A 23,540-nucleotide genomic window follows, 5' to 3' on the forward strand; every position below is an offset into this window, starting at 1 on the left:
ATACTAAAAGAAAGACTTAATTGGAATTGTAAATTACAGAAACAAAGGGTATATTGTGAGAAGTAGGTCCAGAACTGTTTGTGTCAGGGACTGCTGGTTTTGATGCTCTTAAGATTCAGAGAGAAAAATCATTTAAATTAATACAATATGTCTGCGCTCGAGGTTCGTAATATCAACTACCAATGTATTATTTCAAAATCTGGAGAGTTTCCTTATAGAAGATGAGGTTATATAGCGTGGGGGGACTTTGGAAAGAAAATAGAATTGGGTATTGATGCCTTTAGAAATATTATTTGATGGCAATAAAATGTTCCCTGGAATTCCCTCCTGAATGAAGAAAATGGAGTTTGTTTGCAGTAATTGCATTTTCCGGTATTTGCTTTTGCACTTTCCAATATGAGTTAAGCCAATTGGAACTTGTGATTTCATTTTGCTTATTGGCAAAAGTACCATGTAAATTGATCTGTGATGCGTTTATGGGGAATGCTTTGAAATTTTTGGAATAGAGATGGCTTTTTCTTATTAGATTTAGGTAGTATTAGGTTTCGTTTCTATATTTTAGCCTAATACAATAGCAATCAAAAGTGTTCCTTTTCAATTTTGCCTTGATCGTGTTCAATAAGAACATTTCTCCGTAGCCCCGCTGGTACTGAGAAGGCAGTGTTTGGTTCTGTTCTCAGCTTTGATACTCAGAGCTCAAGAGACTGAGCTCACAGTGAAAGGAGAAGTAGTTCAGTGAGCCCTGGTGCAGTATTTCTTAGTGCACTGATGCTCGTGGTCACAGGATCTTTACAGACCTGAAACTATGGGCAGTTAGATGCAGATCAACATGTAAATATGAGGTAATTCTGTTGAAAGGAACACTCTTCAAACTGACACGCCTGAAGAAGTTTTTGCCTGAAAACCCTATACGTTGTCCCACGTGACCTCTGCTTCACTTACAGGATCTCTCTAAAAGTGTGCACACAGCCCAAAAGCAGTCATGCTGGTCCTTTACGTGTTGCTTTGTTTGTAGGAAACAGAACAGTAGGAGGAACTACCATTTCTGCAAGAATCGTTTGCAAAGATGAAAAGGCAGAACTAGGCGTGTGGTTTGCAGTGAGGATGCTGCTTTCAGAATTTGCTACATTTAGAGGGAAGCTCCATAGCTGCAGCTTTTTTGATTTTAAGTTACGCGATTTTATTTATTTGTATTTTTAAGAGCTTCATCCTTTAGGTTGCATAATTACGAGCCTGCAAAGAAAGCCTTACCGGGGGCTCGTGAGCAGAGAAATCTGTGCTACTTATGTTCCAAATTTCACATTTTTTAAGTCAATTCTGGGAACTTTTTACACCTACAGCTGGCAGTGCTGTGAGCTGCAAAATCCTGAGGGTTTCTTTCTTTGAGCTTAGACTAAACAAATCCTCCAGGTTCTGTTTCAAAACAAATAATTGCCATGTATTAATGGCTAAAAAAACTAATAGTGAAGCCTTCTGTTTCGAGGAAAGAAGTTTTGGTGACAATACTCCAATGGAATTCAAAGTTTCTTTGAGATTAAGAAAAACCAACAAAAACAACTCTGTAATGCTGTAATCGTGCTAAAGAAGCTGTGCAGCATTCAAGTGAAACAGAAGGTTGCCGTTTATGTGATGGTGCTTTTTGTCTGTTAAAGAGAAGAGAATGATATTAATCACAAACGGTTACATTAGAATAATGTTACGGTTGAGACATAAATACATAAAAGCAAGGAACCGTTCCCCATGTCAGAGCGTGATTCAGTCAGACCGCAGCTGACTGGTTTGGCAGTGTATACATGGCCCTGCCTCGGGGTTTGATGCGATGTTGCGGCCCAGCATTGTGACAAACTCACTCCGTTTGCCCAGATGGGAGAGAGAACGAATGGAAGCACTTGGTGGTAGGTTTGTTGGTTCTGCAGTGTCAGGCAGCTAGGCTGAGCAGCACCGATACCTGCAGTTGCTCAGAGAAGATGTTATAGGCTGCAGTATCTTGGCTTTGCACAGCTGAGTTGTAGGTGCTGAGGCAACATTCACTCCATACTTCCTTGCTTTCATGGGTTTATGACTCAACCTTGGCATTATTGTAACGTAGTTTTTTGTGTTTAATGTTTCTTAGACTTGGTTTTCCATTGCCAGCATGGAAGAAATCCTAATGCATGAGTTTCAGAGGAGAAGGTAGCAGTCTGAACCTGCTGTGTGGCTCGATCAGCAAGTGTGAGTATTAACGCTAGAGCTGTCAGGCCTTGTGAAAATTAATGAAGCCTGACGGTTACAGAGTGAAAGGTCAGAGGCAGAGCTTGCACTTACGTAACATTTCTGTTTTGTTGTGTCTAACAGCATTTTCAACAAAGGGGAGCTTTAATGTGCAAGCTTTAGATTTATCACTGGAACTCAAGGGTCTCAGCCTTTGCTTCTCCCTGTGCTGTGGTCTGTTTTCCTTGCAAAAAGGCAAAACATTTAAACTTCCATTCATCGACTTGCCTTGCTGCATTGCCTGTGTGTGTTTTGCCTTAGTTTTCCTTCTCCAAATGTTCTTTTAGAGCGGAAAAAAAAAAAAGGCGTCTGAACTGATGCAATTTTAAAAGCTGGTGGAATATTTTCATCGTGAAGACTTTGCGAGCTCTTGTACTTTAGCTCTTTCTCCTTCTTTAGAATCTTGTTCTATTTTTGTGCATGTTTTATAATTTTTCCACTCTTTTTATTTATTTCAGTCTTTAAATTTGTACAGATGCAAGGGGAAGATTCATTGGCATACGTGGTTTAGGCTTTCAATCCATGTATCAGTTGGTGTCAGTATTAGCTTTTCCATTGAGGACTTTCTTTGAAAGCTGTTTGATCAAAACAGCCAGAAAATTTTTACAATCCATCTTATCCTAGACGTTTGATGTTTGTTTTTCTTACCCAATTTTGAATCCCTTTACCTACAGTGAGTGGACTGTTACCCTTTTTGGTGAGAGAAGTCTAGTGTTTGATGAGAGCTCAAGCCTTCCTAACTGTACTTGTGCAGATTGCATTTGTTGCTGCTGAAGGATTAATTGGAGCCTTTCAAGTGCTCTTTTAAAATGCTGGACAGAGTTTGTGTGTGTTGTGGTTGTACTGTAAATGCTGAGAAGAAAGTAGTTACTGTCTGGACATTCAGTGGGCTTCCCACAAAAAACCTGTGGGGAGTTGCGGTGCTGCTGGACGGCACTGCTGTTCTGTTCAGTGACGTTTGCTGGCTGCCTTGGGCACTTGTGCAGCTGTGGCTGGACAACTGATGGCACCCTGCAGTCTCTGGAAGTCCATTGGAACAGCACAGAATCAGCTCATTCTGTATTTATCTCTGGAGGTGTATACAGTTGCTTACAGGTTTCATGGCCAGTTATGACTTTGAAGCATATATGGTACACTGAATTGGAGGGAATTGACTTGTGCAGGCATCTCACTTGTAGAGACTTTCCTTCTTTTTGAAGGGACAAGGATTTGTACTTCAAGGTTTCTAAGCCCAGTTCTTAGCGTATGGCCAAAGGGTCTATGAGTCTGTGAAATGCATATGAAATCACTTAACCTTTCATAGAAGTGTTGTGTGGTTTGAATAGTTAATGCATGCATATAGTTATTCAGAGCTTCACATCAGAAGTATTTATGGAGTAAATACAGGCTTCTACCACTATTTAGACAATTAGTATCACATTACCTACAAAATACAGTGTTTAGTAGACTGTTTGTGTAGACACAGTGCTCTAATCATTTTTAGTACCTTTTTGTTTTCTCATGGAAAACAGGTATTTTTAATTTAAATCTAGATCTTACTTGGGGAGTTGAGGTTTCTGAAGAGTGTATCCCATCAAACACATCAACTCTTTTTCCAGCTTGAAAAGTACCTTTTCTAGGTTCACGGTTTAATATGGAATGAATGATACTACTGATACGTGATGGAAAAATAATTGTTGGGAAAATAATGAAGACCAAGCGCAGCTGGCAGAAATGCAGTCAAGAAAAGTCAGAGAATACCTTTCAGCCTGTATATTATGCTGCAGTGGCTCTCTTACTGAACAGCGTGGAAGTAGTAATGCAGAGATTAATCTAGTCAAGATGGAAACTGAAATACCACAGAGTAGGAGACTTTGTGTAGCTGTTCATGCTCCTGTATGAAGCACAAAAGGTCAGCAGATTATAGACAAAGGGCAGAACTGTCAAAGGAAGAAACACCAAAATGTTTCATAAATTGTATCAGAGAGGATGAATGTTGTGCACTGCCAGCAGGTCTTTCTGGAAGGGAAAACCTAAATGCAATGAACAAATAGCTAATCCAATTGCAGGTAATTTATTACTGTGATTAGTACTAGATAGTCTTTCCTCTGGGAAGAGGAAAGAAATGGATGAGACTTCCTCTGGCTTCTCCTTTGCTTGGGCCTGGCGTTGGTACATTTGTGTCGTTGTCAGTTGTGTGTCTCATCTCTGTCCCTTGAGCCAGCAGCAGTGGCTGTCACTCCAGAAAAGGAGAGTGTTTTAAACAGTCAGGGCACAGAGCAAGGGAGCCAGGTCAAAGCTTTGTCCCCATCCTGTGCTAAATATGTACAGCTATGGAAAGAAGCGCGTCTTGTCTTCCCCCTGCGTGGGGACGTGGACCTGCAGCAAACACATCTCCAGCCAGCACTGCTTGCTCGTCAGGTGTTTGTGCTCTTCACTGTATGTGAACTACAGCAGAGCTGGAGCTCACAGGCAGGCACTGACACATTTGATCACAACTGGGATTTCTCCTGGAGGACCATGTTTCTCAGGCCGTGCTGTTGATCCGTAGGGTTCATTGGTACAGCTCTGCCCTGAGCTCCCTGCTTTTACCTGGCTCAAAACCCGAGGCTCCTCTTCCACTGCTGGCACTCACAACCTGACCAAGCGGGGCCACGTTCGGTAAAATGAACAGCTTTTTGGACATCAACAGCAGCAAGTATTGTTAGATTGTTCTCTGCTGAATTCAGGTGTTTATATAACATTTATATAACAAAATATTACATTTGCACCTTTCAGTACTCACTGATCCCACTACTGGTCTGTCTTTTCATGTCCTACGTCTTCAAAGTAAACCCTCTTTTTAACACAGCAAGATAGAAAGCACTGGCTTCAAACGCAGCGGCCCAGGTTTAATTGAACATAATATCAGGAAAATGTACCAGTTTTCAAATCTCTTATCAAAACAAACTGGAGAGAGTGTAAAATGTGGACATTTATCTAGTAAGACGAGAAGTTTTCTCTGCTAAAGCTGGCAAATGTTGATAACGTGGCAGAAACTTGAATCTGACATATTCATCCTACTTTTCTGAGAATGTAATCACATTTGGCATGTTTTGGGGGACTGGCAGCTCTGATGAGGCATATCACATTGCATGCCAGTTGTCTCTTTTGTGTTTCCTGAGAAAAGAAAGCAGGGATTTTACCTTGTGCCCAAGATTGTCAGAGAGCAGGAACTGTAGCTACTTGCCACTTCTGGTGTTTCAATAAAAATGAATTGCAGAGATGCATGTAGCAGACATGGGGGAGGGAATACGGTAGAGGAGCGTTTATTGCATCTCCCCCAGCCTTTAGTCCAATGTAGAAGTGCAGAATTACGACTGTATATGACCTGCATTTTGTTCAGTCTTGAAATCTATGAAATTGTGTGTTTTTCTTTTTTTTTTTCAAGGGATTTATAACTTCTAGTTATTCTGTCCAGAATTAGCTGATTTTTGTGAAGATGATGCTTGTGTTCCGTGCATAGTTTCTGTGTAAATATTGAAAAGCAGAGTTTGGACTAGTTTTCTGTGAGCTTTTCTTAGGGGAAGGTTAATCTTGCTATATAGGTGCTTACAGGTACTGTTAAAAGCTTCTTTTTAACAGAAGAAAAAACACTTTCAGAAGCTGCTTGAAACGCAGTGTTTAAACTGTCAAAGCTGTGAAATAGCAAATGCTTATGTATAGGGGAAGAATATTCAAGAGGAATACATAGCATCCAGGTCCTTGCTCCTCTGAGGCAGATGTTGAAGTTGCAGAACAGGAAGATGTACGCATGAATTTCCACGTGTTTTGAGGACCTGTGTTTTACTTCCAAATTAGTGGATGGTAACATCTACTAACATCTACATCTGTGTGTGTTTGTGTGTGTATATGAGATCTGGGCTAACAGCACTAACGATTATGGTGGGTCCATTGTTGCTTTTGTGGTTTGTGTAAATAACCACGGACCCATGAGCAGTAAAGGAAGTGAACATATAACGATATATTGAATCCATCTGCTTGTACCTTTGTGGAAGAAAAAGAAATCACCTTCTAAATGATTGTTAGGAATATGCACCAAAATAAAAGATTGGTTAAAAGACAAGAAAACGACTTACAGTGATGGCAGAGGGGGGATGTTAGACTACTTTTAGCTTTGATGCAAACTTGCATGTGATTTTTGGCAAGTCTCAGCGAGACAGAATCTGTGAAAGCGCACACTTTTTATTAGGATGTTTCTTTGTGGCATTATTTTACATTTCAAAATGGTTCAATTCAATGGAAGAGAGGCGGTGTTAATGACTTCTGCTCAAAACGGAGGTGCGCACAGATTTTGGGTATTTCATTCTGTCACTGCTAGCTGTCTACTTATTGTGCTGGCAATGAGGTGTGGGAGAAGAATGTGCTAATTAAGTTCTCTCTTTTTGTTATTTCAGGAAACCTGCCATATGAATATAAAATAGTGATTGCTGGGAATCATGAACTGACATTTGATAAGGAATTCATGGCAGACCTTGTTAAACAAGATTACTACCGCTTTCCTTCTGTGTCCAAATTGAAACCAGAGGACTTTGACAATGTTCAGTCACTCCTGACAAATAGTATTTACTTACAAGATTCAGAAGTAACAGTTAAAGGATTCCGGATATATGGTGCCCCGTGGTAAGTCTGAATTTAAACTTTATTTGCTCTTGATTACTTAAACCACAACAGGAATGATTCCTGCTGAAAATGCACGAAGCTGCTTTGTTGCTTTGCCCTGCAGAATTGTATAAAACCTAGCTGTCAACCGCTCTGAAACAGTGGCTGTATTCTTTCTGTGCATAAGCATGCTGCGTGTGGCCATCTGTGTGAAATACGGGGAGAAGGTTGTCATCTCTATTCTGCCTGCTGAACACAGTTAAAAAATAGTGGACGCAGTATCTGTTCTGTGCTTGTGGATTAACTGAAAGGGCATCTTAATGTGTATTAGGGAAGGAAGTTCCATTATATTGTATGCTATTTAGGTGTTTGTATCTGCTGCTCTCATAGATTGGTATGGTAGCATTTAGCACCATGTAGCACAGAGTACATGGCAGTAGGTACTTTGAGTGCTATTTCAGATCAGTTACAGGCAGTGTTCTCTTCTGCTTGTCAAGTTATAATAATATGATATTGAGACAGTTTTGATTTCAGTTCCTGAACCAACTATATGCAAGAGGAAAATTACTGTCCATTGTTGTTCTAAGGAGACCCTGTCTTGATTTTTCCACGTGTTGAATTGCAGTGCCTGTTATCTCTCTGTGGAGCCTTTGAAATCATCTTAGCTTAGTCAATATGGTTTTCATAGAATCACTGCGGTTACAAAAACCTCCAGGATCGTTTGGTAGCACTCATTTTGAATTCTTACACTAGCAACAATCACGGCTCTTTGAGCCTCCACTGGAAAACTGATGTGCAGTGGTGGTGATCATTATGCTACCTGGCATTCTTAATTGTCAGTTGAAGTGTTTAGATGCTGATTTGTGCACATCTGTAAAGAGGGCTTATTTTAAGCTTATAACTTATATTTTTGGTGTCAGGCATGTTTTACAGGTGAATGTAGAGAAAGAGGAAATAGAGAATATTAAGCCAAAGAATGGGGCAAATGCATGAGGACCTGAGAAATTTTCCCCTTTTCTTGTACTTGTCTTTTTCGTATTTCTCCTTACTGTTCACTTAACTCTCAGTCTTTGGTAGTTCATGTACACGGTGATGTTTCTGACAATGCTTTGTAGATAATGTTTTTACACTGGTGCTGGCTACAAAACAGTGATGGAGCTCTATTTGAAATTCTTCATTTAAACTAGCTTAAATCAACCTGACATTGCTTAACTTAACCCTCTAAATCCTGTAGTATCATCTAATTGGGAAAGATAGTCTTAATTCAGCATAGGAACCATCTTGTAAAGATATTTCACAGTGTTTCTTTTCACTATAGCAACATAAAACGCACAGAAGACAGAGTCCATAAAAGCCCTACAGAGGGTACCGTGGATTTGAGACTTGCTGCAGGATGATCAGCTGTCTGAAATGGGGGAACCGTGTGAAATGCCTTTTATATGTGTTAATGTTTGTGTACTGGCAAAATGTGGCAATGTTTTCTGCCCTGTGGTTTCCAAATTCATAATGACAATTTGTTACCCTTTAACTTCCACCTGCATCTGAAGTGTTTCATTTTGCACACGTGCACGGGAATTTAGAATATTTGTTCTGAAATATCAAGGGTCAAGTCGTCAGAGTTGATTTTAACCATAATGAACGAGTGACATACATATTCTGACCTTTTCATGGCAGACAAATCTTAATTATTCCTCCCTATCAATTCATTCATAGAATCATAGAATCACAAGCTTTGATTGATAACTGAGCTTTCCCAATTAATGATTGCTGGGAGATTAAGCTGGATTGCTAGAAAGACAAGCTGAGCTCTGCCCAAGTCCTGCTTTTGCTCTCTTTTGGAGGATGTTTCATCTGTGGTCAGCTGAAAAAACTTGTCAAACCATGTTCTGAAGCAACTGGTGATGAGAATTTGATTTGGGGCTATCACTTAGGGTGCAGCTTTTTAGATCAGTACATGGAGTCTCTTCAGAGGATAGATTTGTTTGCTTTTAGCCTTAGAAAGTGTAAAAACTAAGCGTTCCCTGCATTTTACTTGGTTCTTGAGAGGAAGGAAAAGTCACATCAGATACTGGAAAAATGTTTCAAATCTGATCTGTGCCTGGAAACTGAGACAGAATAATCAGACGAGCATTTTGGCACTTTTTTTTTTCCCCTTCTTCTCCAATGACGTCTCACTCTACTACCTATAAATCTTTAGATTACCCCAAAGGAAGAGAATTTGTGGTGGAGTTGTATGTATTTATGGCCTCCTTACCCCAATTAGTTCTGTCACAGATGTGGAACAGTGGTCGTTAACCCAGAAGATGCTCCAACCCTAAAATGAGATAAGTTGGCACGTTCAATTTATGTGCATTTTTGTATTTCCAGAGGGAAAAAAATCTCATTTGCTGATAAAGCTACTGGTTTTAATTTAAAAAGGGGGATCAACCCAAGAATAACAGCTGTGATTCTGGAGGCTTCAGCCTGTCGGAGGATTCTAAGAAGTAATTGCCAGAAGACTGGGAAAACTGGCTATAAGTCATCTATCTGTTTAGAAAATGCAAATTGCTAACTCAGTGTAACTACAGAAAAGAAATATCAGTCCATATTCATTACGTCTTATTGCTCCTGGTGCATCTGAAAGCTTCCTAAAGACCTGAGAGAATTCAAGTAGTGCCTCCTAACTTACAATTTAGTAGAATTTGTGCGTAGAAAATAACTTAGAATACACAGGAGCATTCATGTGTATTTGCAATTGGAATGTGCAGCGGTGCATATCAACAGCCTCTAAGGAGCAGAAAATTTGAATTTAGCCTGATGGTTCTGAGAGTATTAAATGGCATTAGCTGAAGGGGACTTGGAAACAGAGCAACAGCCTCTAGCAGAGGAAAGGGCAAGGTGGGATGTGAGGCACGCTCTGGGCTCTGCTCGCTTTCAGAGGAGGAAAATCTAACAGATGTTTTCACACCTTGGAAAGGAGATTCTTGGATGTGCCTCGAAAGGAGTAAAGTGGCTGAAGGTTGTGCATTTAGTTTGCAGGCTATCCACCAAATGTTTCTCTCCTTTCCAGTCCTTCTGACTTTGCCCTAATAGTTTATACCTCATGTGGTCAAAACTCTTTCAGGACAATAGACAGATTTTACCCTTCGTATATGTGAGATTAAGGCTAGTTACTAAATAAGACAAAATTACAAACAGTGATGGATAACTGAAGTTTAAATTGTGAGGCTCTGTATGTCAAGGTCACATAAGCACAACTCGTATGCTGCTGTATCTTTAGGAGGGTAAGCAGAGGCTGTGTGCTTTCATGCATCTTCAGGTACTTAATATGTCTGAAGTGATCACATATTTTACTTTAAATTACATGTGTTTAAATAATGTTTGTAATTGTTCATCCGCACTGAGGTCTGCATTTACTGTAGTGTGCTACTGACATTTAAATGCAAATATTCTAGCAATGTCTGGATTTTGGATAAGGCTTTAAAGCAGTCAAACCACTGGAGAGCTGCAGTTAACAGGAGCCAGAGCTTTTTAAACCACATTTTGACAGAAACAATTGTTGAGGGAAAATATTTTGTGTCTTCTTTTGTCCATCTCCTCAGCTAGCTGTTTCTTGGTTTGTTTAAAAGACACAAGAAGTTGTAATGAGAAAATGTCGTGTTAAACTTGTGTGTGCTTAGAGCTGCGTGGTATGTAACTTCATGAACAATTAGATGATAGGTTCATTTGCCAGTTTTAAATTCTGTTCTCCAGGATGTTTCATAAGAAGTGTCACGGGTGTGAAATCTCATAAAGCAATCGGTTACGTTGGTTTTTTTGCTATTAAAATACGTGGGCAAATTCTACCCGTATGCAAAGTGAAACTGAAGACCAAAGACTTTCAGCATAAATATTTGTTTAAATTGCTGTAGAGATGAATCTTTTTGAGGAGCAGAAATGTTTTGCATAAAAGCTAATTTGGTATAAATGAATGCATTTTAATGGTTAATTGAATCAACTTCATGGTAATAGCGGAAAAGCACAAACCTAAAAGTAAAAATTGATGATTTAAATAATGGCTCAAAACCTGTGATTTGCATCACTGTGCGTAACGTGGCTTTGTTTTGAGTGAAGCTGGGGATAAAGCTCTTCCCTTCTGACAGGAGCAGTGCCATTGTCAGGCAATATCCTGCACCTTTGTCAGGTTGCAGCTCCTCTGCTCTCAAGAAGCGAAGCACAAAGCTGGCCTCCCAGTTGCTTTTAATGAATACTGGTGGGTTTTTCCTATGTCCAAGAATTTGATCTGTAGGGTGATGCAGGGGTCAAGAACAAACGAGTGGCTGTCGCTCACCTCTGCGGAGCCAAGGCTTTCATTTGCTTTTTTTAGTAACTCTAGAGGAAGTGCCTGAACTTCTTTTTCAGAAGCACAATTTTAATTGGCATAGATAATGCAGCCTTAAGAAAGCCTTAAGAGAGAGAGACATTTGTTCATCTGCTTTAGAAATAACAATTTTTGCACTTCTCTTTTTAGAACCGTGTAAATATTGTGGGTTTCATCAAAAGGCTTTGCATAAGTTTCAACTTTCTTCTGAAACTCTTTCTCTGCTCCGTTTGCAATTATATTTTAATTCAAGCTGCTCTAAGTTAGCACATCTCCCTCGTTCTGATCAGCCTCCTCAGACTTTCTGTTTATCCTGTCAGAAAAGCATCAGATGTTGGTGTTTTTTTTTCCCCTTTTCAATTATAAGTTTTGTAATGCATCATGGATTTTGCTGACAGTCTTTAAGTTCTTGCAATAGCAAGCAAATTAACAGCAGATATTGAGTGTGAGGACTGGAAAACCGATTGGCAGCTCGTGTGGTAGGATTCAGATATACTGATGGGTTGGAATGGATCTCATTTCTTTTATTTCATAGTCTTAACTGGCAATTAACTTGTGCCTGGAAAAGAAAAAAAAAAAGAGGAATAGAGATTGAACTACTCAGCAATAAAGTTCTTCTTTGCTGTTTAGTGCTGAGGAAACCACGAGGAGACTGGGCAGCAGGCTTGGTGATGTCCCAGTTTTTCACGAGTTCTAGTTTACTCAGTAGAAGTCAGCAACCGAGCAAAGCGTTGGCAAAGACTGAAGTCTTCTGTCTGTGTGCTGAACAAACACCCCACCGCTGCAGTGTGCTTGTGTTAAAAGGTGCAGGCTTCTGTTTCGTTTTTCTTGGCATTTGTCCCTCAAGCTTCTCATTTTAAGATGGAAGAATGCGTTCCCCCAGGTCCAGATTGCAGTGTTTTGTTTACATTTTTTGCCTGGTTGGGAACTGATTTTTCTTCAGTCTGCTTGATACCAGATTTGCTCTAAGCTAAACATTTTCCTGTTTGCTTCTAAAGGCTTTTTGATTTTATTTTTCTTTAAAGAAATATTGGAACGTCTGTAATTTGAAATAGGTTATTGCCTAAGTGATTTTAAATTCTGGAATGCTAACCTCTCCTGGCTAACTTATTTTGGAAAGCTCTGCACCCCAGCACAGGAACAAATGATAAAGCCTCAAGCTGTCCCTCGAGCTCGGCTTCAACACAAGTAAGAGCTTTAGGGTATTCATTGCTGGTTTAACATGCAAGCTGTTGATTTATGAGTGGAAGTCTAGCCAGTTCAAACAAACAGGCATAAAATAGTGGCTCTCCTAACTCTTGCTTTTTCTCTATTGTGGAAGCAGGGATTTGAGCTTCTTCAGTGTAGTATCAAACTGACTGAGGCAACCTATGCTGTGTCTCTTAATTCCTGGAACATTTTCAGTTCAGTAGGTGCTAGGCAAAACAGCAGAGGTCCAGAACGAGTATCACCTATGCTTTTCAGAGGCTAGTTAATGCTGGCGATCTCCTGCTCATAGGTTAAACTTAATTTGCTCAGTGGCAACGTAATTTTGATGTGTAAGTTGTGCGTGCAACATCTACAAGTCGTGTGCGTGTTTCTAGACCAGGTGGAAGAATTTCCATTGTTCAGGCAATGGTGACGATGAGGCTCCATGCTGTGATGGTGATCAAAGTAGAAGAGAAATGGAAGAGCAATCAAATTTGAAAAGCAGTATATGAATGTAATAAAAGTAAGTAATATAGCAAGTGACTAGATTTTGTTAGCTCCCAATGAAGGCTAAGATTTCTCATGACTATCTTGAATATTATTTGGGTTGTATTTATCTAATATTTATTGATCAGAATGCTAACTTTAACCAGTTTAAAGTGCTTAATGGAACTCACAGAAGCTATGAGATAAAGCAGAAATTGCAATAGCACTCCAAATAAGAGAACACTGATTGTGAATCTGAGCGTAGATGGAAAGGTCAGGAGTGACAACTACATTCATCAGATTTTCATGAGAATCCTTGCAGTAGAATAGATTCAGCATTTAATTTCACAAATGGTCAAGACTCACGGATTCAGCTGAAAATCAATGAGACCACTGGGTATTTACCACCTCTAAAATATGTAGGTGCTAGTTAATTTTTTGGCCTGTTGTATCTCAACGATGGGAGCCGCTGCCATTCCTGACTTTACCAGTTAAGCTTCCTCTGAGCAGGATGTTAATGTGGTCAGAAGGACTGGTTCTGGTACCTGCTGTAGTTGTGTACAAACAAGAGCACGCTGGGTGCATGCACAGAGTGCAGGGAGAAAGTAATCAGTTACCACCTAGTAACTCCATTCCTTGTCTGCAGTAATTTGGTTGAAGTATCTCTGTAAACAAGGCAGCGACCTTCAATAGATGTGCTTCATGTGTCATGCCTGGGTAGCAATGGCAGAAAGCTGTGTGGTCTGCTTCCTTAGAAAGACAGTTTATTTCTGCACACGCGCATCAGCGTCTCACAGTTGCTCACTGTAGTGCCTCATTGGGAAAGGCTTGTGAGTCTGCACCCTGAGAATATACTTACAGACTGTGCATTGCCTCAAAATCTGTATGGGAAAGAAGAAGAAGCTTTTTGTAAGAAGGAATCTTTGTCGCCTTTTCCTGGCACAGATTTTAATGCATCTTGTTCCAAATCTGGGAATGTAATAAAAAGAATCCCCAAGAAAAATGCTCTCTGCAACACCTCTCCTGGTGCTCCATCTGGGCTGCTGGGGACACTTCCATATCCTGCATAGCAGGAAGATGTAGGACAAATGGAAACTGAGTACTAACCTGCTGAAAGCTGCACTCCTACAGGTTTCCAACGTGAGATGCCCCGATACGCAGTGACCAGGAGTATGTGCATCAAAATTTGTTTTTTCAGCTCTTAGTGATTCCTCTCCTGCTTGTGAACCCAACATAGGTTTTACATTTGCTGAAAAACTCAGAAAATACCATTTTAAGGCAATGTCTTCCATTGACTAGCTTGAAGATGCTTTTTAATTAACTCCTAGATTTAAAAGTTTGAGAATGATACTGCTGGTGTCTGTGTGATTATAGCACTGCAAGAGGCTGAGTTTAGGGAAAGCCTAGAAAATGTGGAAATGAGCATAAATCATTCTGGTAGGGCTTGATTTATCGTTTAATCTTTCTGTCAATAAAGAGATCCTTTGAAACATGAATGATGAATTGTATCCTCTTCGAAGTTAAAGGGTTTCCTTAGTTCATCCAGGGTTTTGGACACCAGATTCCATGTGTGCTCAGCATCTCTGCTGGGCCTTAGCAGCTGCTGCTGTACTGGAGTGGCAACGGAGCTTGAGCCTTTGTATGCCAGCACTGTAATTGCTGAGCTATGTCATATAACTGAAAATTTTATAGCAGCTTTCTGCAAATTTTGTAATAACCTCATCTCAACAACAAAAAAAAAATGATATTTAAGAAGAAAACAGCCTTTACTTCAGAGAGAAGTTTTGATTGTGTTGCATGAGTTTGGAGTTAAAATATAGGTTAGCCATTGTGAGATGCATACCAAGCTTGCCCATCCAGACATGAGCTGCTTTAGCACAGAAGTTGAGATCTCCCTGTAAGGATGTGTCTTTAGCTGGTGATTACTAGCGGGCAGGCTACCCAGAGTTGTACACCTTTTCTTATTTATATTCCGATCCAGTAACCTTCCCTATTCTCATGTGCCTGTGTTCTATTAATCTGCAAAACAGGGCTCGACTTGTGATTAGTCCTTAGAGGTTGTTTCTATTAATCAGGCTGCAAAACAGGTCTACTTGGATGCTCTGCTGCAAGTGCTTAATGTGCTTTCCTCACCAGTCCACGGTGCAGGGCTGCTGGGCTTCTCTTAAATAGCAATGAAATCAGAGATGTTTGCTGCACTTCTTGTTTTTGCATCTTGATTGTGTTGCTGTGGGTTGGGGAGAATGGAAAGAGGAAAATAATTGTGGTCCTATGGAAAACTGCTCAAGTTGGTGCCATTTGTGGCTCTGTGTGTTTGCTAGAGAGGTGAGCACAGCCTCAGGAAGGAGCTGGCACTGCAGAGTGCTTGCTGGGCGCCCAGCTTTGTGTGTTAGATCTACAATCTAAGCTTTGATTGCAGAAGGAAGGTGAAGTTCGTAGCTCTGCTTAGAGAGTTTTAAAGAAGCACCTGGCCCTGTAATAGACAGAGTTGTTTAAGATACTCTGTATTTTTCTGGAGGAGGTAGAGGCTATGCAGATTTCTACGGATCTGAACTAAATAAAAATCAAGGCGTTGGTGGAATATAAATGGAAAATCAACCCCACAAGCTAAACTGATCTATAACACTTCCAGTATTAGAACATATTGTAAAATTTGAACAATAAACAACATACGTGGCGAGAAACTAATTTAGTTTCATTATACATCACTAACTATAAAAGCTTAACAATTTATGATTCTAATTAAATATTGTATTTCCTCCTGATAGCATTAAAGCATCTATTTTCAAAATGTATTAGAGAGGCAAAACAGATTCTTAGCTATCTCTTGCTGTATTGTTCATTTGGCTGGACTACTATTGCTTTTAAGTTTGTGCTACAATTATTACCTATTTCCATGTCAGATGGAGACTGTCTGTCACTGACCTGAAGAAATAGGACTGTGTGCTGCAGAGCAAGCAGGAGGAGAGGCAGCAGGGTTTGTCTGAGCACAGTGCTGCTCTCACTGCCTGCATGGGCATTTTTTTTTTTCATTTCCACAGCACGTGCCTCAGTTTCACCAGTGCCTGGGTTGGGCCCAGTGAAGTACACATCTGAATTGTTGGCTGTGGAGCAGCGCAGGTCCTTCATGGCGTCAGCTGCAGACTATCTGCTGACTGACATGGCCTTGTGCTGCCTCCCTGACACACACTGCTCCATTGGGCTGTTTGTCTGCTGTGACCTTTTGGGACCCCCAGAGCAGAGGTAAATGCCGGGCCGTGCCTCTTTCCTGGTGCTGACACAGTGCAGGTGTAATTCTTGAGGCTGCATCACAGCACCAACGTGGTGCTGACGTGCAGAGCTGAGCGAGTGCCTTCTGCACACCCCAGTAACCTGTGTCAGAGCAATTAGGGCAAACGGGTCCCCAGTTGTACCATGCTTTGCAAACACTTTGTGTCCAGGCCTGTTTGCTTCTGTGCCTCGAGGAAGGGCTGCAGGGATTCTAGGTTACCTTGTTCTTTTCCCTGTGGCAGGTTGGAGGCGTTCCAGCACACTAATAACCCTTTGAAGGTACCACGCAACAAAGCTGGCTTTTGCAGGTTTGCAGAGCAGTGATAACAGTCATTTAAACCAACAAACTAGGAGTGGTTTATAGCATGGGAAGCGTTTTTCTTTGCGCTTCTAACCAGCTTTAGGTAAGGCTCTTTAAAGCCACCATTGTGAAGGATCACATACATTGTCCTTACTAGGAATTCAGGAAGAAATAGAGCCTAAACGGTTTTCTATAGTCCCTTTCTGGTCATTTCATTTTCACCATCTCTTTCTGCTGATATTTTTTCCTTATCGTCTCCTCAGTTATCAGAGAAATCACTCTTCCTGCATTGATTCATTTCGACTGGAGTCTGGAAGGCACAGAGAATCAAATTAACTAATATTTTACTTTTGCATGTGATTAATGCTAATGCTTACAAAGAAGAAAATACTTTACTGTGATTTAATTTTCGTTCTCTAGTTGATTCCCAGTGATTTAATTTTGCAGAAGGTTGTCTCCCTGCTTATTGTCCCTTATGGAATCGTTCAAGTTAGAGATGGAAAAGACCTATTAAGTCGTTCTGCTGTTGCAGGGTTGTCCCTGCACTGTATTTTTGAATGTCTCGCTGCAGTTCAGTGAGCGAAGAAAAAGACTTTTTAGAAACTTCCCTTCAAGATTATTCCTTCGTTTGGTAGGGGTTATGCATGGGGACTGATGTTTCGCTTACGTTCTTCCTGCATTTATTTTCTTCCTTTAAAGATCCAAGTTGTCTCACTTTTGAACTGCCTGAAGGCTTCTTTCCCTTTCCCGATGTTTGTCTTCTCGTGCCTTTCAGTTCCTGTTTCAATTACAATCTTTGTAATCCTTCCAGGTTTATCCTTCTTGCTCTACCTTAATTTCTGGTAAGGTGGTCGGTATATTATATATGTATTTTTGATACACACATTTTCCCCGGGTGGTCGTATTCTTGTTCCTTCTACTTTTTTAAATCTTCACAGGAGGCTGAAAACCTAAAGCCCAGTGTTTTGCAGGACCATCACTGCTGACATGATGGATGTTGAGTGGGGACTCTTGGCTAGTTGGAACGCTGATTTAGTGTGGCAACTGTGTGTGTCACTGCTTCTGCAGGAAGTCCAGTCTTGCACTGCGTTGTCTTTTTGATGTCTTGTGATACATCCGTGTTCATGTTGCAAGCTCATACATAATTTGCTGTCAGCTGCTGCCCTTAGGTCTTTTGTTTCAACCTAACAACTTTCAGGTTTCTCCTTCTCTCTAGTTATTTACATTTTAAAATTCTTCTCAGTTGTATTAGCCTTTATTTATTCAGAAGGAATCCCGTTTTCTGTGCTTCTAACCTCCTTTTACGTGAATTTTTCTCCTCTGTCATGTTTATAACACCTCTCACTCTATTGAAATCTGTGAATTCAATTAGCGTTTTGTTTACCCATTCTTCCAAATCATTAATAAAGATGTTAAATAAAACTGATGCTAATACCAGTCCCTGTAGCGTTCTGCTAGCACCTCCCTTGTGCTGCTGCACTCTATTTGTTTACAGCCCTCCAGCCACCTTTCATCTATGGGATGCTTCTAGCAGGCAAGCCAATTCCAGAGCTTTTCCTAAGGACTATATTGCGTTTTGATGAAGTCTAGGGTGATATCATCTACCATATTATTTTTGCACTTGAATTTAATTTTTGCAATTTCCCTGCTAGTGCTCTATATAGAATTCTTCCGCCAGCATTCAAAGCTTTGGACTGTCTTTTGTTTTGTTTGGAAGGCATTGTGGGCAGAGCTTTGTTATGCTGTATTTATGTATCTGCACATCTGAATTTTCATTCACGTGTTTGCAAAAACAACAGGAAACTCCTGACTTCATTTCCAGTGCATGCATCAATCCTTCTGAAATTCTGAAGATTTATGTATCTGCTTAAGTTTAATTTGGGCTTAAGTGCTTTCCTGCTCTGCAGCTTGGGGGAATCGCTGGGCAGTTCACTGAATTTATGTCCCATTTGAAATCCAAGATATTCTGAGTTGCAATAGGAAGAATCTTTTGCTTCATTTTTCCCTCTTACATTGTGTGCGTCTGTATGAATTTGAACAAGTTGCATCATCAGCAATTGAAAAATAACAATCTTGGGAAATTTCAGTTTCTTTTATGTGTTTTAGGCTTTAGTTTACAAGCACAGTACACAAATTTATTTTTACGTTATGAAGTGTAGTGTGGAGAGTTTATTTGTTGCAGCTTGGTTGGAGTGGCGTGCTGTTCAAATCAGAGCTGAGTTGTAATAACTGGAAGCAGAAAAGGTATTAAAATATGGGTCACAGCCCTGATTTACGACTGTGCTAATCCAGAACTACAGTAACATAAAACCAGAGCGCTTGTTGTTACGTTTGGGCTGGGGGGCAGAGCAGTCTGAGCAGAGAAATCCCCCTCACCACTCACAGCGCTCATAAATCACTGCCGCCCCTGCGCCAGGACTCGCTGCTCCCCACACTGAGCCAAGCGGCCTCTCCAGTGACACCAGGCAGGGAGGTGCTGTGTTAAATGACTTTAAACACAGGGATTTTGATGTCACCCTGCCAGCATTAAATGCCGGTGGAATTGAGGAAGGGGAGGGAGGCTGAGGCGCAGAGATCGCAGGCCACAGGTCTGCAGTCGGTAGTGCTGGCCCTGAGATCTGCTTTATTTTACCTGCTGGTACAGGCTGCCCTCCGTCAGATGTGTTTCTGACTCACTGTGCACAGTACAAAACAGGGAGATCTGCTGGCTGCAGGGGAGATGGGGCTATTCCTTTGGTTGCATTTAACAGTCTGAACTGGCTGAGCTTATGCTGCTTTGCTGTTTGGTGCTGCGGTGCCTTGTTTTAGGGTTTGTTTGGGGTTTTGATCTAGTTCTGGTCTGGTTCTTCCCTGGCATGGAGTTTACTGGCTTGTCGAACCATGGATCTGGACAGAGTGCTGCAGTGAGATCTGCTAATAATGAACGGTGAGAGCTGCAGGGGCAGGTCTGGTGTCTGCTTGTACTTCGAACGTAAGGCTGTTTCATTTAAACTGAAGTGCTCTGTGCATAAAGCAGGCATTAGGAGCTGGCCATGATGTATTTTTAAACAGCATTGTTTGTCTGGCTTACATTTTTAGCGAGTTGAACTGTTGAGGAGAAATCCATTAGGAAGTTACAGCACCCTCACATCAAAAATCCACGTGATTTGCTCTTATGCATGTCTCTGAAAGCCAGTTGTACACAGGTCACCTGTGAAATGATTTCAATTCAGACAGTTTTCAGAAGGGTAAGTAGGTGAGAGGGAGATGCAAAAAAAGCATCGGTTTATTCAGGAGATGAACTGCTGCATCGCAGGCTCCTGGAGCAGAGGAGAGCGGGTTGCAGGAACATGCATTCCCTACAGTACTGGGAACCACGGTGCTGTCCAGGAAAACTGTGTTTGTCACTGCTTAGCAGTGTGTTGCCTTTATGCAGTGTTAAGTTGTGGTGCTCCAAAGGCAAGCTCTGTAGGAGCTATGACTAGAAACTAACATCTCTTCCTGCAGTTAGGCCTCTAGTTAATGGGTGGTTTTCTGCAGCCCCACAACAAAGACAGTGCACACATCCATGTCAGAAATGCCTCCGAATTCTTAGCTTTCCAAGTTACTATACAAGTAAGAGAAGAAGTATCTTCAAGGAGACCCGATCCTCCTGAGCATCTCTGGAATGATGCTGGGTTGGTTTGCATTGTGCTAATGGTATGCCTATTTTTATTTTTCCTATTTCATCTGTATTAATTGTTGCAAACTGCAGCAATTGGTGGAACTGAATCTTTCAAGATTGTTTGTAGAGCTGCAGACTGCCAGGCAGCTGCCACATATGCTCACCATGCTCCCAGCTAAAGGGCTGCTTGGACGCCAGAAGGGCTGAGCATATGGGGAGGGCTCTGGCACTGCCTGGCTGCACAGGAACGGGAGGGAACTTGGTTCTTTGTCTTCGTTTCTTCAGCTGCAAACCGGGGCTATTCATGTTTGTTTACGCACTTCTCTACTTGCTGCTTGGACAGTGGCATTAACACTGGAAGTACTGTGAAAATGCCAAGCGTTACTGTTCCTTATTTTTAGTAAGATGACCCAGCAAGGTACTGAGCAGGTGCAGAATTTCATGAATGATTTCAAAGAATCCGGTGGCCCTCCTTTTTGAAGTTTGTGTACTTGCTTGAGCACGTTGCTAGATTGTGCCACTGAAAGCTAAGTAGGTGTCTATTTCTTGCAGGATAAGGGCAGATTTGAGAAGAGGAAGAGATAGCTGTGGTGCTTGAAGTGGGAACTGATAATGTGTTGTTTCAGGACGCTTGAAGCCCTCTTCTGCCAAAAAAGGAAGATTAATAAAAGTCAAGCGTTGAGTTTGCTTCCTGAAAATTTTGTTTGGGATGATAACAGCACCACTGAATAATAGTTTACCAAGAATGATTAAAAGAATACAGACGTGAGTCTGTACTGCAGTACAGTGAAAGGATGACAGCTGGAAATGTGATGCCCTCTAGTTGGCTCCTGTGTGGCCCAAGGACCCACAATGCCTGAAGAATAGCCCTGCAGCTGTGGTTGAGGGCACGGTGCTCCAGGCCTGGCTTGCCTTCCTAGGTAATAGGGAAAAACAGAAGGCTGGCCCTGCCTTCAGCTGTGCCCAGAGCAAGGTCTGTACCTGAATGCCTGTTGAGAACTTCTCTGAGCAGTTGGTGAGCTCACAACAACCACAGCAGCCCATCTCTGTGCTCCCAGTCTTGCTCCAAATCCAAGCCTCCTGCTTTCCCCAGTGCTGCTTCATGCTGCCTGCTTCTCCTGTGGAGGATCTGGAAAGGGGAGCTGGACTTCAAGGGGACTTAGACTTGTATACAGGCTTGGATCTCACATGCAAGCACCTGTGGGAAGCAACACAGCTTTGTAACTTACCATAATTACCATAATACAAATACTCGCTGCTGTCTATTAATGCTACCTCCTGCTCTTTATTTAAAATCAAAGCAGGAGATCCAGTCTTCTGTGAAAGGCCCTTCCCAGGTATTTGTGAAAAGAAAGCTGCAATCCAGGCAGTGAAAACTGACACTTCTTCCTACCTTCTTTCAAAAGCCATGATGAAATGTAGGGCCTGTTATTGTATATTTATTCAGGCATCAATCACAATCAAGCCTCCTGCTTGTTCATCTGTAAGGGCATTGTAAGCCTATTTTTATCAGTTCCTTCCTGTACAACAGCCAGTTAAAATAGCATGAGTAGGGGGCAGAAATATCTTAATGGATTCGGTTCCCAGAGATATCAGTGACCAGAGGAAGAGTTCTGCCGAAATTTCTTCCTGAGCTGATAAGGCAGACAAGCAGTGGCGGGGTGCAGGAGGAGGGCATGCTGAGGAGGGAGCAGGGCTGGGGAGGTTGAAGCACTGCTGGTACTGGGGAGGGCCATGGGAGGCTTGGCGTTGCTGCTTGCCCACCTACCTGTTTGTACAGGGCTGTTGAGTTGGTTTAGAGGGTGAGTTGGCTTGAATGGAGCTAGGCTTTCTAATTAGACTTAATCTGGTTTTACCTTGGTGCTTTTTAAACTATAAATGACTATTTGAAGCAGGTTTGTTTGCTGATTTGCCATGTTGCGTTCTTAGTAACTTGAGTGTTAACTCTCCTTACTCTTATTTGAGTAACAGATTATCTTGCTGTGCCTTGGCCATTACGTCTTTATTTTACCACTATGTTGGTGAATGCATTTTACATTATTCTGGCTAAAGAATGGTAAATTTTGCTTTTTTACTCTTTGGCATTCACTCAAGCAACTTTGGAGTGCAAGTTAGAATGAATAAACATATGATTAAACACAGAACACATATATGAATAAATACAGAACACTTAAACTTTTACGAGAATAAAACTGCCCCTACAGCTGCTGAACGTACAAAGTAAATTTGTCTCAACAATTTGTTTGTGCGTCTTCTAGACAGAGTATTACCTCTGTCTCAGTTTCTAACTGGCCTATTGTTCCTGGTCAAGCTAGTCTTTCCAGATTGCACAGATAGTGGCCCTCGTCTTTCATTCTGAGGTTTTATTCATAAATTGCTGGTGGCCTTTACTTTTCCAATTCCCAGCCTATTTTTTTTCATTTTAGCTAAATATTAATATGAATTTGTGTAGGCTAAAGCTAAAAATGTATTCTCTGTGCACCAGAAGCAGAGACTAATCCAGTATAATCTTCCTCAGCAGACTGTTTCTAAGAGCTTATTTGGGAACTTCTCCCAGTTCAGTGGTTGGACTTCTAAGTTTAGCAATGATTAAACAGTGCTCACTTCTTAGAATATTAATTATTTTTATATTGGAAGTTTAGTCTTCATATGGATAGCTACAGATTGCAGTTAAATGTTGAAAGTAAATAGATATCCAAAACAGCAATAAAAATGTATGCAATATAGGATAGAACTCATTATGTAAAAACTCTAAAATGAAATTAAATAAGGCAGAAATGTAAGTTCATCTCTCCCCCACCATTTAGTGTTGTGAATCTTAGTAATTTTTGCTGCATATCTGTGATAAACAGCACAGAGAAGCCACATGTCAAACGATTTGGTAAATTTATTTTGAATGCGTGGTCTGTAAGTTAATTGAAAGTTGGTCAGCCACAGCAATTTTCTCTGTTTTAATGACAAGGAGGTAAGCGTTGGTGTGAACAAAAGATAATATCCTAGCCACAATAATAGTGGAGGTGGTGGGGATTTTACATATCGTAGCTTTCACGTCTTGCTTTTGAATGTAGTTACATACTGCACTTTCCTCTTGCCCCACTCTGATGGTAACATTGCAGGCAAATTCATTTTACTTCAGCAAACACTGACAGGAAAAGGCAAAATTGGCAAATTTATCAAACCTCCTTGATTTGATGCTCTGTTCCAGAAACTGAACTTTTTCAATAGTGTGGGGATTGTTAGAATGGCAGCAAGAAGTCCATGGATTGTGGTTTCACAGAATCACAAGGGTTGGAAGAGACCTCAAGACCATCGAGTCCAGCCCCCTGCTGAAGCAGGTCCCCTACAATAGGTCACACAGGTGGGTGTCCAGACAGGTCTTGAATATCTCCATGGAAGGAGACTTCACAAGATCTCTGGACAGTCTGTTCCGATGCTCCGTCACC

At 41.1% G+C, this 23,540-nt stretch overlaps 1 protein-coding gene across 6 annotated transcripts in view; it reads left to right on the top strand.

Moving 5' to 3' along the window:
* The window catches only part of MPPED2 (metallophosphoesterase domain containing 2), a 171,491-nt gene that overhangs the window by 122,367 nt on the left and 25,584 nt on the right, over nt 1-23,540 (top strand). For all 6 annotated transcript variants that reach the window (XM_048950070.1, XM_048950072.1, XM_048950075.1 and 3 more), the window contains one exon: nt 6,666-6,891. In XM_048950070.1, the coding sequence (XP_048806027.1) occupies nt 6,666-6,891 (226 nt within the window). The remainder of the gene's footprint in view (nt 1-6,665; nt 6,892-23,540) is intronic.

The sequence above is a fragment of the Lagopus muta genome, chromosome 6 (genome assembly GCF_023343835.1).
Source record: "Lagopus muta isolate bLagMut1 chromosome 6, bLagMut1 primary, whole genome shotgun sequence".
In the NCBI taxonomy this organism is placed as follows: Eukaryota; Metazoa; Chordata; class Aves; order Galliformes; family Phasianidae; genus Lagopus; species Lagopus muta.